The sequence below is a fragment of the Oncorhynchus keta genome, unplaced genomic scaffold, assembly GCF_023373465.1.
Source record: "Oncorhynchus keta strain PuntledgeMale-10-30-2019 unplaced genomic scaffold, Oket_V2 Un_contig_28667_pilon_pilon, whole genome shotgun sequence".
NCBI lineage: Eukaryota > Metazoa > Chordata > Actinopteri > Salmoniformes > Salmonidae > Oncorhynchus > Oncorhynchus keta.
In genome coordinates, this window is record NW_026286158.1 from 21,075 (window position 1) to 35,145 (window position 14,071).

Below are 14,071 nucleotides of genomic sequence, written 5' to 3' on the forward strand. Positions count from 1 at the left end.
GTTGAAACAAGGCTCGTATAGCTCTACTGTTGTTGAATGGACTGACATTACAAGGTATCGACACAACATCCCGTTGAAAGAAGGCTCGTATAGCTCTACTGTTGTTGAATGGACTGACATTACAAGGTATCGACACAACATCCCGTTGAAACAAGGCTCGTATAGCTCTACTGTTGTTGAATGGACTGACATTACAAGGTATCGACACAACATCCCGTTGAAACAAGGCTCGTATAGCTCTACTGTTGTTGAATGGACTGACATTGGTATCGATACAACATCCCGTTGAAACAAGGCCGTATAGCTCTACTGTTGTTGAATGGACTGACATTACAAGGTATAGATACAACATCCCGTTGAAACAAGGCTCGTATAGCTCTACTGTTGTTGAATGGACTGACATTACAAGGTATAGATACAACATAAGGTTGAAACAAGGCTCGTATAGCTCTACTGTTGTTGAATGGACTGACATTACAAGGTATCGACACAACATCCCGTTGAAACAAGGCTCGTATAGCTCTACTGTTGTTGAATGGACTGACATTCCAAGGTATCGACACAACATCCCGTTGAAAGAAGGCTCGTATAGCTTACTGTTGTTGAATGGACTGACATTACAAGGTATCGACACAACATCCCGTTGAAACAAGGCTCGTATAGCTCTACTGTTGTTGAATGGACTGACATTACAAGGTATCGACACAACATCCCGTTGAAAGAAGGCTCGTATAGCTCTACTGTTGTTGAATGGACTGACATTACAAGGTATCGACACAACATCCCGTTGAAAGAAGGCTCGTATAGCTCTACTGTTGTTGAATGGACTGACATTACAAGGTATCGACACAACATCCCGTTGAAACAAGGCTCGTATAGCTCTACCGTTGTTGAATGGACTGACATTACAAGGTATCGACACAACATCCCGTTGAAACAAGGCTCGTATAGCTCTATTGTTGTTGAATGGACTGACATGACAAGGTATAGATACACAACGATCTACTGTTGTTGAATGGACTGAAATAAAAACAAATCTTTCCTAATGAGTCAAGGCTCGTATAGCTCTATTGTTGTTGAATGGACTGAAATAAAAACAAATATTTCCTACCGATGAGTCAACGGAGTTAATCGTAGGTAATATTCTAAAAACAAATAAGTATTTTTTTATACAATATGTCCCGATTCCATATGTAATATCTGTGTGGAGAAAAATGATGCTTATAAATTAAGGTCCATAACAAGAAAAGCTGCCGATATAAAGCAGAGAGTTTCACTGGAACTTTCTCAATATTATAATTGCAAACCAACATGAAGCATACAAACTTGATAGTACAGAGTAAATCAATATGACGTTGCGAAATATTGCATTTTACCCACACTGTTGTTAAATTGGTGGGTAAAAACGAATGCTTCCTAACCGTTAACTTGTCTGAAAATAAAATATACGTTTATCTCAACTGCGTTACCCACTCCAGTCAGCAGATGGCGATCTGAGACTTTAAGGCGATGCTGCTGGTGTGACGTATAATGTAGTGGACGGAACTCTTCTTTCATCAGCAGCAACAGTGAGTCAGACACCTCGGTAGCTTGATAGACAAAATAGACGAACCAATAAAGCTCTTTAGACGCTTTCGTGTATTTTAGCCACTGTGTTTTAAACCCACTTCTGTCGTCTAGTCCGTTATCCCATTTATTTAAAATGTTTACGTTGTTATTCGTCAGCAAGCTGGCTGGTTAAGTTAGCGTTAGTAGTTAGCGTTAGCCTAGCTAGCTAACATCCCCGACCATGAGTTCACTAAACGACTCTCGTCTTGCTAAAGACTGGACGGAGGAAGAAGCTTCCCCTCCAGCTACAGAAGAGGAGGTCTGCTGGACGGAGAAAGAAGCTCTCGTTAAAGAGGAGAAGGAAGAGAAGGTTGTTACAATACAAAAACAAGTAGAGGATGAGGCTGTTACAGTGAAACAAGAAGAGAAAGACGTTTCAGTGAAAGAAGAGGAGGATGTTACTGTAAAAGAAGAGGAGGATGTTACTGTAAAAGAAGAGGAGGAAGACGCGTTCAGAGTGAAAGAGGAAGACGATGTTACAGTAAAAGTAGAGGGTGAGGCTGTTACAGTGAAACAAGAAGAGAAAGACGTTTCAGTGAAAGAAGAGGAGGATGTTACTGTAAAAGAAGAGGAGGATGTTACTGTAAAAGAAGAGGAGGATGTTACTGTAAAAGAAGAGGAGGATGTTACTGTAAAAGAAGAGGAGGATGTTACTGTAAAAGAAGAGGAGGAAGACGCGTTCAGAGTGAAAGAGGAAGACGATGTTACAGTAAAAGAAGAGGAAGGTGCCGTTTTTGGAGTGAAATTGGAGGAGGAGGAGATGACTGTCACATCGAAAAAGGAGGAAGAGGAGGAAACTGGATATCTGGGCCCGGTTCCCCAAAGCCATCTTAAGGCATCCAGTATTGATGATGAAGTTAGCCGTGAGATGCTTTTGAGAAACCGGGCCCAGATTAACACTAGTAAGTACTGTCTTAAAAACAGAGGCACAAACTCTGCGGTTGTTGAACTGATGTTTGGTGTTAAAGGGCAAATCTGCATTAGCTACATCCCATGTTGTGACTTTTAAATTATTTATTTATAGCCATTGATTCTTGAAGAATATAACACATGCCTCATGAGCTTAGTTCAACTGTTGTACCCCATCAGAACCCCAAAATAAGCTTTTTTTACTCCAATGTTTAGAAACAATGTAAACCAACACTGTATAGCCTCAACATGGTTAAAACTATAATGTTGATATCATGGATGGTCAGTCCTTGCATCCATAGGTCTGTCTATGAATTTGAGAGTAGTTACATTTCTCCAGCCCCATCCCTCATCTTATTACCAAAACAGTGATGGAATGACAGCTGTGTTATTGTTTGAACTGCAGATTGGTTGATAGGGCTTTTTTAAAGGGAACCGAGGATTTAAACAGCAACAAAATGGCTGCTCAGAGACTTGGTTTGGTAAACGGCTGAGGGATGGAGAAATGTAACCACTCTCAAATTCATAGAGAAAGCTATTGTAGCAACCTTAACCCAAAACCTAGTGACCTCATCAAGAAGTTCAGACATCTTGGCATAACAGTTATAAGGTGTTGGCTTGACAGTTGCTGGACTCAGATTGGAATCCTGCTCAGGGCCTCCCCTGAATTCACTACACTATAAATACAAGGACTGGCCATCCATAAGGTGAAGATTCTAGTTTTAACCAGATTTTGAGGCTCTACAGTGTTTGTTTACAAACAGTGGGGTTATACAAGTATGTTTTGGTTTCTGATGGGGAAATACAGTTGAAACATTTGAGTCATTTATAAGTTCTATTCTTCAGGAATCAATGGCTATTATGACGTCATAATGATATAATGTCTGACCCCATTTAGTCGTCTGGTCGGTTTTCTTTCGGTCTAAAGGCTGTTGGTCGACCAAGATTATGATTTTTTTAGTCGAACAGTCGCAAATATACACGTATGTACGTTCCGTCACTGTGGCGGCGATGTCGTCGATACATGAAGCCGTTGACTCACGTGGTTAAACTCCTGAATGACACCGGATGGATCCCTGAACCTACTCCAGTCTGTGCTAATCAAACAGTCCTGTCGCTTAGCAACCGCTTCATCGGAACACTTCAGTATTGAGCTGGTCCTTCCTATTTTGACTTATAAGCACGAATCAGGAGCATAGAGTTTTGTTCATAATCACCAGAGGGAGGGTGAGGGAGGGTCTTTGTATGTGTCTCTGTGAGTGGAGTAAAAGTGATCTAGTGTTTCTTTTCCCTCTAGTCCCCCCCCCCCTGATCTTGTGTTCTGTCCTGTCGATGCTGAAAACCCAGCTAGAGGGATCATATTAGTGTTGTAGTCACCAGAGACTCCTCCTCCTTTCCACAGAGGGATCATATTAGTGTTGTAGTCACCATAGACTCCTCCTCCTTTCCACAGAGGGATCATATTAGTGTTGTAGTCACCAGAGAACTCCTCCTTTTAGTGTTGTAGTCACCAGAGACTCCTCCTCCTTTTAGTGTTGTAGTCACCAGAGACTCCTCCTTTCCACAGAAGGATCATATTAGTGTTGTAGTCACCAGAGACTCCTCCTCCTTTTAGTGTTGTAGTCACCAGAGACTCCTCCTCCTTTTAGTGTTGTAGTCACCAGAGACTCCTCCTCCTTTCCACAGAGGGATCATATTAGTTTTGGAGCCCAAACTGTTTGGACGCTACAAAGTTTATTTATTTTTTCCATGAGAAGACTGATTTTTACAACACCGCTGTAGCTCTGACACCTTTCACTGCTGATGAGGAAGGCTGATATCTGTAGCTCTGACACCTTTCACCGCTGATGAGGAAGGCTGATATCTGTAGCTCTGAGGAAGGCTGATATCTGTAGCTCTGACACCTTTCACCGCTGATGAGGAAGGCTGATATCTGTAGCTCTGAGGAAGGCTGATATCTGTAGCTCTGACACCTTTCACCACTGATGAGGAAGGCTGATATCTGTAGCTCTGACACCTTTCACCTCTGATGAGGAAGGCTGATATCTGTAGCTCTGACACCTTTCACCACTGATGAGGAAGGCTGATATCTGTAGCTCTGACACCTTTCACCACTGATGAGGAAGGCTGATATCTGTAGCTCTGACACCTTTCACCGCTGATGAGGAAGGCTGATATCTGTAGCTCTGAGGAAGGCTGATATCTGTAGCTCTGACACCTTTCACCACTGATGAGGAAGGCTGATATCTGTAGCTCTGACACCTTTCACCGCTGATGAGGAAGGCTGATATCTGTAGCTCTGAGGAAGGCTGATATCTGTAGCTCTGACACCTTTCACCACTGATGAGGAAGGCTGATATCTGTAGCTCTGACGAAGGCTGATATCTGTAGCTCTGACACCTTTCACCACTGATGAGGAAGGCTGATATCTGTAGCTCTGACACCTTTCACCGCTGATGAGGAAGGCTGATATCTGTAGCTCTGAGGAAGGCTGATATCTGTAGCTCTGACACCTTTCACCACTGATGAGGAAGGCTGATATCTGTAGCTCTGACGAAGGCTGATATCTGTAGCTCTGACACCTTTCACCGCTGATGAGGAAGGCTGATATCTGTAGCTCTGACGAAGGCTGATATCTGTAGCTCTGACACCTTTCACCACTGATGAGGAAGGCTGATATCTGTAGCTCTGACACCTTTCACCGCTGATGAGGAAGGCTGATATCTGTAGCTCTGAGGAAGGCTGATATCTGTAGCTCTGAGGAAGGCATCTTTCACCACTGATGAGGAAGGCTGATATCTGTAGCTCTGACACCTTTCACCGCTGATGAGGAAGGCTGATATCTGTAGCTCTGACACCTTTCACCACTGATGAGGAAGGCTGATATCTGTAGCTCTGAGGAAGGCTGATATCTGTAGCTCTGAGGAAGGCTGATATCTGTAGCTCTGAGGAAGGCTGATATCTGTAGCTCTGAGGAAGGCTGATATCTGTAGCTCTGAGGAAGGCTGATATCTGTAGCTCTGAGGAAGGCTGATATCTGTAGCTCTGACACCTTTCACCACTGATGAGGAAGGCTGATATCTGTAGCTCTGACACCTTTCACCACTGATGAGGAAGGCTGATATCTGTAGCTCTGACACCTTTCACCACTGATGAGGAAGGCTGATATCTGTAGCTCTGACGAAGGCTGATATCTGTAGCTCTGACACCTTTCACCACTGATGAGGAAGGCTGATATCTGTAGCTCTGACACCTTTCACCACTGATGAGGAAGGCTGATATCTGTAGCTCTGACACCTTTCACCACTGATGAGGAAGGCTGATATCTGTAGCTCTGACACCTTTCACCGCTGATGAGGAAGGCTGATATCTGTAGCTCTGACACCTTTCACCACTGATGAGGAAGGCTGATATCTGTAGCTCTGTCACCTTTCACCACTGATGAGGAAGGCTGATATCTGTAGCTCTGAGGAAGGCTGATATCTGTAGCTCTGACACCTTTCACCACTGATGAGGAAGGCTGATATCTGTAGCTCTGACACCTTTTACCGCTGATGAGGAAGGCTGATATCTGTAGCTCTGAGGAAGGCTGATATCTGTAGCTCTGAGGAAGGCTGATATCTGTAGCTCTGAGGAAGGCTGATATCTGTAGCTCTGAGGAAGGCTGATATCTGTAGCTCTGAGGAATGCTGATATCTGTAGCTCTGAGGAAGGCTGATATCTGTAGCTCTGAGGAAGGCTGATATCTGTAGCTCTGAGGAAGGCTGATATCTGTAGCTCTGAGGAAGGCTGATATCTGTAGCTCTGAGGAAGGCTGATATCTGTAGCTCTGAGGAAGGCTGATATCTGTAGCTCTGAGGAAGGCTGATATCTGTAGCTCTGAGGAAGGCTGATATCTGTAGCTCTGAGGAATGCTGATATCTGTAGCTCTGAGGAAGGCTGATATCTGTAGCTCTGAGGAAGGCTGATATCTGTAGCTCTGAGGAAGGCTGATATCTGTAGCTCTGAGGAAGGCTGATATCTGTAGCTCTGAGGAAGGCTGATATCTGGAGGCAGTGGGATTGAGACACGGCCTATATGCAGATATCTGTAGCTTAGACAGACAGATTCTTTTGGGGAATGTTGTGTTATACTAATTACATTTTGAGTGGGTGTGTAGACGACAACTCTAAGGGGTTTTTAACTTGTCTCCTCCCCCCTCATCTGATTTGGACTTGATTTAACAAGTGACATCGATAAGGATCATGTCTTTAACCTGGATTCATCTGTAGCTCTGAGGAAAGAGCAGGTGTTCATAATGTTCTGTAGCTCTGAGGAAGGCTAAATAAACTGTAGCATCTGGGGACAGTCTAGATTTACCAGGTTATTACTGAGGAAGGCTGATATCATCTGGGACCATTCAACAGTCTGAGATTTAAGGTTATTACTAAATCTGTTCACCATCTGTCACCATTCACCGCTCTGAGGAAGGCTGACTGTTATCTCAACAGTCTAGATTTACCAGGTTATTACTAAATAAACTGTTCACCATCTAGCACCATTCACAGTCTGAGGAAGGTTATTACTAAATCTGTATCTGACACCATTCACCAGTCTACATTTGAGGAACTGATATCTGTCAGCATCTGGGACACATTCAACAGTCTGAGATTTACCAGGTTATTACTAAATAAACTGTTCACCATCTGCACCAAGGCTGATTCACAGCTGATTGAGGAAGGTTATTACTAAATAAACTGTTCACCATCTGGGACCATTCACAGTCTAGATTTACCAGGTTATTACTGAAATAAACTGTTCACCATCTGGCACCATTCACAGCTGATGACCAGGTTATCTGTACTAAATAAACTGTTCACCGCTGATGAGGAAGGCCATTCTGTAGTCTACATTTGAGGTTATTACTAAATATCTGTTACCATCTGACACCATTCACTGCTGATTTGAGGAAGGCTAAATAAACTGTTAGCTCTGACACCATTCACAGCTGATTTGAGGATTACTGATATCTGTCAGCTCTGGGACCAACAGTCTGATTTAGGTTATTACTAAATCTGTCATCTGGCACCATACAGTCTGATTTACCAGGTTATTACTAAATAAACTGTTCAGCATCTGGCACCATTCAACAGTCTACATTTACCAGGTTATTACTAAATAAACTGTTCACCATCTGGCATCATTCAACAGTCTACATTTACCAGGTTATTACTAAATAAGCTGTTCACCATCTGGCACCATTCAACAGTCTACATTTACCAGGTTATTACTAAATAAACTGTTCACCATCTGGGACCATTCAACAGTCTACATTTACCAGGTTATTACTAAATAAACTGTTCACCATCTGGGACCATTCAACAGTCTACATTTACCAGGTCATTACTTTTTGGAGTTGATGATTTCTTGAGCCGCTAAGATATTTGGTTTTGATATTTGCAAAATACCTATTTTGAATGCACTAGTTGTTAGCTTGCATGCTAATGCTCATTGACATGCTGGTAGCAAAGCAAACCAAAGAGCATTTTACTGATTGAGGTTGAGGCGTTTTTTTAAGTAGAAAGCAGCTGATTTGCGACGATGGCACAAACATTATATTAACCAGGACATTCAAACGAGCCTTACAATTATAATCCAAAGTAGTGTGAAATGCTCTCATAAGCAACCTGGAAATGAAGGATATTTTTGCTGTCAGCCTATGAGGACTCCCCTGAGTTTCCCCCCCATGAGGGCGAATTAGTGAATAGCGACAGAGTTTAATGTGAGTTTCCTTGAGTAGCACTCCCAATATTGCTCAGAAAATGTGTGGTAATATACAGAATACATTGTGGAAAAACTAAAATCTTCACTAACCATTTTTGCATCCATGCAGATATACTACATCCATAACTAGTGGTTTCTGTATTAGCAGGGAGGAGTTTCTGCAATCAAATTCTGTGTGCATCGCCCTCGTGAGGCAATTATAGCACAGAAAGGGGACTATAATTCTAGCCTAGAGTTTTTTTTTCCCGATTTACGACTAAAGTGAAAAAAAATAACACAAAATATGACTGTTGTTGATCACTGACTGTCATATTAAGATAATTGTTCATTAAGTTTATCAAAGCATTTCAATATTCATTATAGGTTGTTGTTCAACATCCTAGGCATCACCTTTTAGCTGAAAGATACAGTGGATTTCTGCTGTTGTGGGCCTTTAACCGTCTGTCTGACTTTGTCGTTCACACAGGAGAGAGACGTGACTATTGTGGATCCTCTGGGGAGCCTCAACAACATCATGATGCTGAAGAGGCAGAGGAGAGTCTCTCCACATCAGCACACCTCAAGAAACACCAACGGAAACCCACAGGGAAGAAACTTCACCGCTGCTCTGACTGTGGGAGGAGTTACTCAAGATTAGATTCACTAAAAGTACACCAGAGAATTCACACAGGCGATACAGCTCACTGCTCTGACTGTGGGAAGAAATTCACCTCTTCAGCAGACCTAAAAAGACATGAGAGAATCCATACAGGAGAGAAACCTTATAGCTGTGAACAATGTGGGAAGAGATTTACGCACTCAAGCTGCCTGAAGGTACATCAGAGAACACACACAGGAGAGAAACCTTATAGCTGTGATCAATGTGAGAAGAGATTTGTTACATCTAGCCGTCTGACTATACACCAGAGAACACACACAGGAGAGAAACCTTATAGCTGTGAGCAATGTGGGAAACGTTTTAATGTTCGAAGCGGCCTGAAAACACACCAGACAACACACACAGGGGAGAAATCTTTTAGTTGCTCTGACTGCGGGAAGACCTTTTCAAAATTATATACATTACAATTACACCGGACAATTCACACTGGGGAGAAACTTTATAGCTGTAATCAATGTAGGAAGAGTTTTAATCACTCAAGCTTGCTGAAGGTACATCAGAGAACACACACAGGAGAGAAATCTTTTATAGCTGTGATTAATGTGGGAAGAGATGTGTCACATCTAGCAGTCTGACTATACACCAGAGAACACACACAGGAGGCATATCGTACAGCTGTGATCAATGTGGGAAAATGCTTACATCTATAGCCATCGGACTGTTCACCAGCAGACACAGGAGAGAACCCTCGTAGCTGTAATCAATGTGGGAAGAGTTTTACTCAGCCAAACGTCCTGCTATCACACCAGAGAACACAGGAGAGACACCTCGTAGCTGTAATCAATGTGGGAAGAGTTTTACTCAGCCAAACGTCCTGCTATCACACCAGAGAACACAGGAGAGACACCTCGTAGCTGTAATCAATGTGGGAAGAGTTTTACTCAGCCAAACGTCCTGCTATCACACCAGAGAACACAGGAGAGACACCTCGTAGCTGTAATCAATGTGGGAAGAGTTTTACTCAGCCAAACGTCCTGCTATCACACCAGAGAACACAGGAGAGACACCTCGTAGCTGTAATCAATGTGGGAAGAGTTTTACTCAGCCAAACGTCCTGCTATCACACCAGAGAACACAGGAGAGACACCTCGTAGCTGTAATCAATGTGGGAAGAGTTTTACTCAGCCAAACGTCCTGCTATCACACCAGAGAACACAGGAGAGACACCTCGTAGCTGTAATCAATGTGGGAAGAGTTTTACTCAGCCAAACGTCCTGCTATCACACCAGAGAACACAGGAGAGACACCTCGTAGCTGTAATCAATGTGGGAAGAGTTTTACTCAGCCAAACGTCCTGCTATCACACCAGAGAACACAGGAGAGACACCTCGTAGCTGTAATCAATGTGGGAAGAGTTTTACTCAGCCAAACGTCCTGCTATCACACCAGAGAACACAGGAGAGACACCTCGTAGCTGTAATCAATGTGGGAAGAGTTTTACTCAGCCAAACGTCCTGCTATCACACCAGAGAACACAGGAGAGACACCTCGTAGCTGTAATCAATGTGGGAAGAGTTTTACTCAGCCAAACGTCCTGCTATCACACCAGAGAACACAGGAGAGACACCTCGTAGCTGTAATCAATGTGGGAAGAGTTTTACTCAGCCAAACGTCCTGCTATCACACCAGAGAACACAGGAGAGACACCTCGTAGCTGTAATCAATGTGGGAAGAGTTTTACTCAGCCAAACGTCCTGCTATCACACCAGAGAACACAGGAGAGACACCTCGTAGCTGTAATCAATGTGGGAAGAGTTTTACTCAGCCAAACGTCCTGCTATCACACCAGAGAACACAGGAGAGACACCTCGTAGCTGTAATCAATGTGGGAAGAGTTTTACTCAGCCAAACGTCCTGCTATCACACCAGAGAACACAGGAGAGACACCTCGTAGCTGTAATCAATGTGGGAAGAGTTTTACTCAGCCAAACGTCCTGCTATCACACCAGAGAACACAGGAGAGACACCTCGTAGCTGTAATCAATGTGGGAAGAGTTTTACTCAGCCAAACGTCCTGCTATCACACCAGAGAACACAGGAGAGACACCTCGTAGCTGTAATCAATGTGGGAAGAGTTTTACTCAGCCAAACGTCCTGCTATCACACCAGAGAACACAGGAGAGACACCTCGTAGCTGTAATCAATGTGGGAAGAGTTTTACTCAGCCAAACGTCCTGCTATCACACCAGAGAACACAGGAGAGACACCTCGTAGCTGTAATCAATGTGGGAAGAGTTTTACTCAGCCAAACGTCCTGCTATCACACCAGAGAACACAGGAGAGACACCTCGTAGCTGTAATCAATGTGGGAAGAGTTTTACTCAGCTAATGATGTAGTAAACGTCCTGCTATCACACCAGAGAACACAGGAGAGACACCTCGTAGCTGTAATCAATGTGGGAAGAGTTTTACTCAGCCAAACGTCCTGCTATCACACCAGAGAACACAGGAGAGACACCTCGTAGCTGTAATCAATGTGGGAAGAGTTTTACTCAGCCAAACGTCCTGCTATCACACCAGAGAACACAGGAGAGACACCTCGTAGCTGTAATCAATGTGGGAAGAGTTTTACTCAGCCAAACGTCCTGCTATCACACCAGAGAACACAGGAGAGACACCTCGTAGCTGTGATCGATGTGGAAAGAGAGACGCTGGTAAAGTATCTCTGATTAAACATCAGAGAAAATACATGTATGAAGGAGTTGTTTCACGACATTAATAGGATGATGTCACAATGTAGAATGTTTTAACATTGTAGTAGGAGTGTTCTAATGATGTCACAATGTAGAATGTTTTAACATTGTAGTAGGAGTGTTCTAATGATGTCACAATGTAGAATGTTTTAACATTGTAGTAGGAGTATTCTAATGATGTCACAATGTAGAATGTTTTAACATTGTAGTAGGAGTGTTCTAATGATGTCACAATGTAGAATGTTTTAACATTGTAGTAGGATGTTCTAATGATGTCACAATGTAGAATGTTTGTTCTAATGATGTCACAATGTAGAATGTTTTAACATTGTAGTAGGAGTGTTCTAATGATGTCACAATGTAGAATGTTTTAACATTGTAGTAGGAGTGTTCTAATGATGTCACAATGTAGAATGTTTTAACATTGTAGTAGGAGTGTTCTAATGATGTCACAATGTAGAATGTTTTAACATTGTAGTAGGAGTGTTCTAATGATGTCACAATGTAGAATGTTTTAACATTGTAGTAGGAGTGTTCTAATGATGTCACAATGTAGAATGTTTTAACATTGTAGTAGGAGTGTTTTAATGATGTCACAATGTAGAATGTTTTAACATTGTAGTAGGAGTGTTCTAATGATGTCACAATGTAGAATGTTTTAACATTGTAGTAGGAGTGTTCTAATGATGTCACAATGTAGAATGTTTTAACATTGTAGTAGGAGTATTTTAATGATGTCACAATGTAGAATGTTTTAACATTGTAGTAGGAGTGTTCTAATGATGTCACAATGTAGAATGTTTTAACATTGTAGTAGGAGTATTTTAATGATGTCATAATGTAGAATGTTTTAACATTGTAGTAGGAGTATTTGAATGATGTCACAATGTAGAATGTTTTAACATTGTAGTAGGAGTATTTGAATGATGTCACAATGTAGAACCCTAAACGTTTGCCCCCTGATCTATTGATTTCAACATGACATGGATATTAGCCTCATTAGGGGGAAAATCCAGGCTCTGAAATGAAAGAGTCCTATTTAGTTGATTAACAAAAAGTGTTGCGTTACACTTCTCGTCGGTGATCCACCTGAATCAAAATGCATCTCTTCAAAATGTAGCTAGCTATTTTCTACAAATTGTCCTCTAACCAGGGATGTACACATTATTCCCATATTCCGTGTGGAGTTTTAGCTGTTCGTTTTAACGGGACGTGAAACCTCATCTCCGCCCTCTCGCGCAATTGATTTCAACTTGATATCGAAATGAGTGATGACAAAAATGTGTTGCGTTTCTCTTAGTTTTAGCGACCCCCACATTTACATATTCTAAATTTAAATGCATCACTCCAAAATGTAGCTAACTGTCTTCTGCAGGTTGTCCTCTAACCAGTGAGGTAAAATATATCTCCCATTTCCATGTTTTGTTTAATAGTTGTGTTAGTTTTAACAGCACCTACAACCTGATTTCCCCCCTAATCGATATCAGTGATGTATTGTTGTTGTTTATCATGTAGCATTTAGTAATCATAATTATTTATGCAACCAACTGACATTTTTTTTGTTTACTAACAATGTAGTAAGTAAAACTAGCTTATATTTCTGGTTGGATATTACATCCTATTCTTGCCATTTTAGTCATTTCCTTAGAATGATCATTAGTCTTTCAGTTTTTATTGTTATTCCTAATGTTTGTTGTGGTGTAAATATTTAGTGTAGTTTTTATTTTCATCGTTTTTATTTGTGTGTTTTTTTTCCTGTGAATCCATTGCGTTGCATCCATGTCTGAAATGTGCTGTATCAATAAAGCTTGATTTGAACATATTGTAAAACAAATGAACCCAACCACCGACCAATCAACAAACTCAATCAAAACCAATGATGAAATATGTGCAAAAGCAACACAAATCTTGGTCCATCTCAGTATGAAAAACAGTATCAATTCAGTATATCTTCCACTATGTCTAAATAGTACACGGTATGCCAGTTTACTATCTCTTTTCAACCAACCCAGTACATTCTTGTTGAACATTTTGAAATTGTAGTGTGATATAGAAATACTCATCAACTGGATGAGTCACCATTTAGTTTGGAATCCAACCATTATGTAACGTAAACTCACTCACTTTTGTACATCGCCTTGGTCCTGGTCCGTACAATTTACCTTATTTTAGCGCCCCAAAAAAACGTAATACTTCCAGGTCAACTAAATCAAATCAAATTGTATTTGTCACATACACATGGTTAGCAGATGTTAATGCGAGTGTAGCGAAATGCTTGTGCTTCTAGTTCCGACAATGCAGTAATAACCAACAAGTAATCTAGCTAACAATTCCAAAACTACTACCTTATAGACACAAGTGTAAGGGGATAAAGAATATGTACATAAGGATATATGAATGAGTGATGGTACAGAGCGGCATAGGCAAGATACAGTAGATG

General features: G+C 41.7%; 1 protein-coding gene and 1 long non-coding RNA gene across 3 annotated transcripts in view; both read left to right on the plus strand.

The window, feature by feature from the left end:
- The window catches only part of LOC118382113 (zinc finger protein 501-like), a 28,436-nt gene extending 17,194 nt beyond the window's left edge, over positions 1 to 11,242 (plus strand). The window contains exons 1-2 of one of the 2 annotated variants that reach the window (XM_052507115.1): positions 1,547 to 2,510; positions 8,747 to 11,242. In XM_052507115.1, the coding sequence (XP_052363075.1) occupies positions 1,790 to 2,510; positions 8,747 to 9,513 (1,488 nt within the window). In that variant the 5' untranslated portion in view covers positions 1,547 to 1,789 and the 3' untranslated portion in view covers positions 9,514 to 11,242. Of the gene's footprint in view, positions 1 to 1,546; positions 2,511 to 8,746 lie in introns of those variants that run through there. The other variant, XM_052507116.1, reaches the window with a different exon arrangement.
- Positions 11,243 to 11,302: 60 nt separating this feature from the next.
- LOC127923173 (uncharacterized) lies at positions 11,303 to 13,449 on the plus strand. Its single transcript, XR_008113537.1, has 2 exons — positions 11,303 to 11,894; positions 11,972 to 13,449. It is a non-coding gene; the product is annotated as an uncharacterized LOC127923173 (long non-coding RNA).
- The last annotated feature ends 622 nt before the right edge of the window (positions 13,450 to 14,071 follow it).